The 5,374-nt window shown below is 46.3% G+C and overlaps 1 protein-coding gene across 1 annotated transcript in view; it reads left to right on the top strand.

Annotated features, from left to right (window-relative positions):
* Window positions 1-4,077: 4,077 nt before the first annotated feature.
* The window catches only part of lgi3 (leucine-rich repeat LGI family, member 3), an 8,969-nt gene continuing 7,672 nt past the window's right edge, over window positions 4,078-5,374 (top strand). The window contains exon 1 of the mRNA XM_084025157.1: window positions 4,078-4,410. Within this exon, the coding sequence (XP_083881283.1) occupies window positions 4,208-4,410 (203 nt within the window). The 5' untranslated portion in view covers window positions 4,078-4,207. The remainder of the gene's footprint in view (window positions 4,411-5,374) is intronic.

A 5,374-nucleotide genomic window follows, 5' to 3' on the forward strand; every position in this document is an offset into this window, starting at 1 on the left:
GCCCACCAACCCCTTTCTTTAATGATAATATGGAATAATTTTATTGGCGTGTTTTGCAGCCCAGCGATGGCTTATTAAAGACAGGCTCATCAAACAGTCATTGAGTCAAACACTTCCCTTTATTGAATTCACGTGCCAACGCGTTATTTTGCTCCTGACGTCACCGCGTCCTCAGAGCCAACGCAGTTACTGACTATCAGCCGGCGGGCCTCGTGAAGATGAAGTTAATGATTTAATACTTTGTGAATCGGCTGTTTATTATGCCCTCGTCCACCTTCCCGTTAATCAAGTTGTGGAACGAGCTGCGGACACAAACGGCGTAACGAGTGCGTACACGTCTGTAAGTCTCAACACCTTTTTGTGCGTGAAGCTCCGTCGCCTGCAGCAGCTGGGATTTTCCCTGAAAAGCACTGAGGTGAAACACATTTAGTCCGTTGTTCCTATTTTGTTTTCCCCCCGACTTCCTGTGCAGCCGGGAGGCTAAACCGGGAAAAAGAAGCCAAACAGAAATGGAAACAGACACAGAGAGGTCTTTTCAGGCTCCCTGGCCCGTAATGGGAGTGGGATGTGGGTTTGAAACCCAGTGAATTAGACGTGGTCGTGACGTAGACTTGAAAGTAGGATGAAAAGGACGAAGAGGCCAGAAAGCTCTGGGTTGAGAGTCGCTAGGTGCCAGACAGCAGAGGTCCGTAATGAGACGGCGAGTCTGGCACGGCAGACGGGAACAACTTTGTGATGTTTGATGACTCATTTTTGCCAAACTCAGCAAAAGATCCGAGTGTTCCTTCCAACGGGAGCGAGTGGCAGCTTGGTTGAACTCCCTTCACACTTGGAAGTGTTGATATGAAACAAGGCAGAGTGGCCAACGCTACGTAGCTCCTGACTGTTAAAAACCTCAGTTTGTCCTCAATGCTGCATCTACGCACCTTCAAGTTGCTGTGGTTGATGTATTTTATTAAACAATGTAATATGACAATGAGAGAGGAAGTGCGGTTGGGTTAATAAGCAACCGTTTGCTACAAAGTTCTCCAAAATAAAGGATGATTTTTGCCCCCAAAATTGCCAAAAAATAGTTATTGGAGCTTTAAATTAAACTTGATAAACATTCAAAAATAGTTTTAAATAAAATTAATAAAAACAAGTTTGAAAATTTGGGAGTTAGATATCACTCTCAACTCTGTACTACGAAATATGAAGCTAGAACCCGCTTAGCTTAGCTTAGCATAGGTGGTGGCAGTGGGTAGAAACAGCTAGCCTAGCCCACCTAGCACATCGAATGCTCATTTGTTTTTTTATTAAACAAAAAGTTTAAATTACTTAGCGAGCGTTCGAGGTTCCAGTAGCTGTTTTCTGGTTTAGGGCGGGGCCATGCTAGCCGTTTTCTGTGTTTGCACTCTTTTGCTAAGATAAGCTAACTGGCTCTAGCTCTGGCATGTTGGAGGTTTTCCAGCTGCTGTTCATGCTGCCTTCTTGATGCCATGCAATTACCCGGCTCCCTCCGGAGGTTCGGTCTGGGTGGAGCTCAGTGGGAGTAAGCTCGGGCATTAACATGAATCCACCAATACAGTTGGAACATGAAAGGCTGAAACACGCACGCGCCAAAGCACAAAAAAAAAGAAAATAAAAAATAGCTCGTGCACAGGAAATGGCATTCCTCAGGGCGGCGAGCAGACGCCACCCGTGGTGTTTTTTTTAGAAGTGACTCACGTGAAGGTGCAGGAGGTTTTACAGATTAGTGTTCAGAGTCGTTTGTAACTGAAGCACTTTCGTCCATCAGGAGATGCTTTCATGTGATTGGTCAGCCTGCAGCATCAGAGAACGGGACTGGCTGGAAGAAAAAGCATGAAAGGAAAGTTCTTTATTGTCTGAGAGAGTTTCTCTAAAAGCTGTGTGACAACAGAGCGGTTGTGAGGGAAGGCTGGTAATGCCTGGCACTGAGGCCATTCACACTCTGCACAGCTGCCTGCATGGCAAGGGCTTTAATCTGGTGGTCAACAGCGCCCTCTAGTGTCACAAACAGGGGTCAGGCTGTTAACATGACTGTGTCTGAAGTGATTCAAAGGAAGAAGTTCTTCTCTCACATCGGACCACATTAAAAGCAAAACATTCACAATAAAGCAGATGATGTCATCAACGTTATCTCTGATGTTTTAAAGATATTTTTAAAAGGTCACAATGAAAACTGGAGGCAGAAGTTTGAAAGATTATTATTGAGTTGCATTATGGGAATTGTAGGACCCAGTGGAGCTCGACTCATACTTAAAAAAACAAGTTAGGATAATTCAGCTTCTGCTTCTTTCACTAACTAATAATGATTAACTTAGAGAGAGAGAGACTCACATTCTACCTGTGTATTTTCAGTCGTAGTAGTTTGTGTAGTTCATGCCACAATTCATACAGGATCCAAATAATATTTCTGTCTTGCTACGCAATTTTTATGGTTTAACGACAGACTTCTGGTGTGAAGCTTCTAACAAAGTTAGCTTCTATGATTCAAGGTCAACTTTACAGCTAAGTGTAAAAGTCATCTTAGTAGCTAACTAGCATTGGTAGCGACCTGTCAATCAGCAGGTAAGCCCCGCCCCCTAAAGCATCCCCTGCTTTCTGGTCTGGTGGACTCTAAATGGACCATAATGTACTAAATGAACATCATGCTGGATTGAAGAAGACTTGAAACTAGAGATTGAGACCATAAACTCATGTTTACAATGTTTACTGAGATAATACATCAAGAGAGAAGTAGGACCATTTTCTCATAGACTTCTATACAACCAGAGAGGAGTCGCCCCCTGGTGGCCAGCAGAGAGAAGTAGGACCATTTTCTCATAGACTTCTATACAACCAGAGAGGAGTCGCCCCCTGGTGGCCAGCAGAGAGAAGAAGGACCATTTTCTCATAGACTTCTATACAACCAGAGAGGAGTCGCCCCCTGGTGGCCAGCAGAGAGAAGAAGGACCATTTTCTCATAGACTTCTATACAACCAGAGAGGAGTCGCCCCCTGGTGGCCAGCAGAGAGAAGTAGGACCATTTTCTCATAGACTTCTATACAACCAGAGAGGAGTCGCCCCCTGGTGGCCAGCAGAGAGAAGTAGGACCATTTTCTCATAGACTTCTATACAACCAGAGAGGAGTCGCCCCCTGGTGGCCAGCAGAGAGAAGTAGGACCATTTTCTCATAGACTTCTATACAACCAGAGAGGAGTCGCCCCCTGGTGGCCAGCAGAGAGAAGTAGGACCATTTTCTCATAGACTTCTATACAACCAGAGAGGAGTCGCCCCCTGGTGGCCAGCAGAGAGAAGTAGGACCATTTTCTCATAGACTTCTATACAACCAGAGAGGAGTCGCCCCCTGGTGGCCAGCAGAGAGAAATAGGACCATTTTCTCATAGACTTCTATACAACCAGAGAGGAGTCGCCCCCTGGTGGCCAGCAGAGAGAAGTAGGACCATTTTCTCATAGACTTCTATACAACCAGAGAGGAGTCGCCCCCTGGTGGCCAGCAGAGAGAAGTAGGACCATTTTCTCATAGACTTCTATACAACCAGAGAGGAGTCGCCCCCTGGTGGCCAGCAGAGAGAAGTAGGACCATTTTCTCATAGACTTCTATACAACCAGAGAGGAGTCGCCCCCTGGTTGCCAGCAGAGAGAATGCAGGTTTAAGGCACTTCACAACTTGTCTGCATGGATTGCTGGTGTAATAATAATTCACTGATGCATGAGCACATATCCTCCGCGCCTCGTCGACTGCAGCAGCTCAACACCACTTCACACCTGATAAGGTGGTGTAATGTCCCATCATGCACCGGCCCTCCCTCCCCCACCCTATTCTCAGGTTTTTCTGCATGCCTGATGGTAAATAATTCATTGTCAGCTCCGCTGCCTGCAGGTCGTATAGTGCGGAGAAAGCGTCCTGGCTCGTCACTCCTGCAGTCCGCACGGATCCAAGGAAGCTGCAGAGCACCCACACCCACCGAGGACACACAGGACTACGCTCACGCCTCCTCCTCCTCCTCCTCCCTCCCTCTCTAACCCACCAGCCTCCCTCCCTCATCCTCAACTCTGCGCTGAGCAGAACTGCTGTACTCGTAGGCAGGCCGGCCGTCAACGAGCCACTCTCCACCGAGCAGGAACTTTAAGGAGCTCACCCACATCCATCTTCTCTCCTCCTTCTCTCTCATCCATCCTCCCATCCTTCCATCCCTAAAGGATGCCGGAGCTCGGTCAGAGATGGACCAGGCTGATCTGCCTGTCTCTCCTGTGCCTGTGTGTCTGCCTGCCGGGGGAATCGAATGCCAGGAGACCGCCGAAGATACCCCGCTGCCCTGCGACCTGCTCCTGCACCAAAGACAGTGCCTTCTGTGTGGACACCCGGGCCATCCCCAAGAGCTTCCCCCCCGGAATCATCTCTCTGTGAGTGTGTGTGTGTGTGTGAGTGTGTGTGTCTACTTCAGCACTGATGTCACCCCCCATTATGATGTAATCTTTGAATAAGATATAAAAAAAGGTGAATATAGCTGGTGTTTTCTTCATGGAAAGTGTCTTTGCATTCACGGATGTGTTACTTACAGGCTTGGTACAGGGGCTGGAAATCCTTGAAAACACTTGAATTTTAGTGTGGTGTCTCCAAGGTCTGAAAAGTGCTTGGATTTATACTAAAGGTCTTGAAATGTGTGTTGTATGTGATGACATCTATGATAGAACAGAGAAAAGAAGATCTCCATATTTTCTGGACTGAAAACAGCATTTTCTGACATTTCTTTATGAAAAATGCCTTTTGATGATGAACAGATGATGAAAATAGTTGGTGATTATATTTCTGTGGATCTGTTAGTGGAATTAGTTTTCCTTTCATTTGTGGTCCTTCTGTAAAAAGCTGTCTCCAAACATCATGTTGGTTGTTTAGAGGACAATAACATCTCATTTAATGTGATGAACAAGTGACATAATAAGTAGACTGAATACTGACCATTGGATTGATACAAATATGGAGTTTACCACAGCTGGAAGGTGCTGGAAAAGCATGGAGATGCACCTTGAAGTGCTTGGAAAGTGCTTGAATTTTACTTTGGAGAAGATGGAGGAACCCTTTACGTAGTAATAATAATAATAATAGTAATAATAATAGTAATAATACTGTGGTCCATGCTGGTGCCAGTATAAACCCAGTGGAACTCCAGGGAGGAACACTAACAATAGATTCCCCATTTGCTCCTGCAGGAGAGCTGCTTCTCCTCCAGGAGATCTGGAAGAGAGTTCAATAAGTGGAGCATGTGATGAAATGTGGCTGAACACTAGATGGGGGGTTACAGGGAGCCCCCCCTTCATGTGACTCTGCCCCATCACTGTGGGTTGATGCTGAGGGAGCTGCAGAGCT

The sequence above is a fragment of the Eutrigla gurnardus genome, assembly GCF_963514095.1.
Source record: "Eutrigla gurnardus genome assembly, chromosome: 13".
In the NCBI taxonomy this organism is placed as follows: domain Eukaryota; kingdom Metazoa; phylum Chordata; class Actinopteri; order Perciformes; family Triglidae; genus Eutrigla; species Eutrigla gurnardus.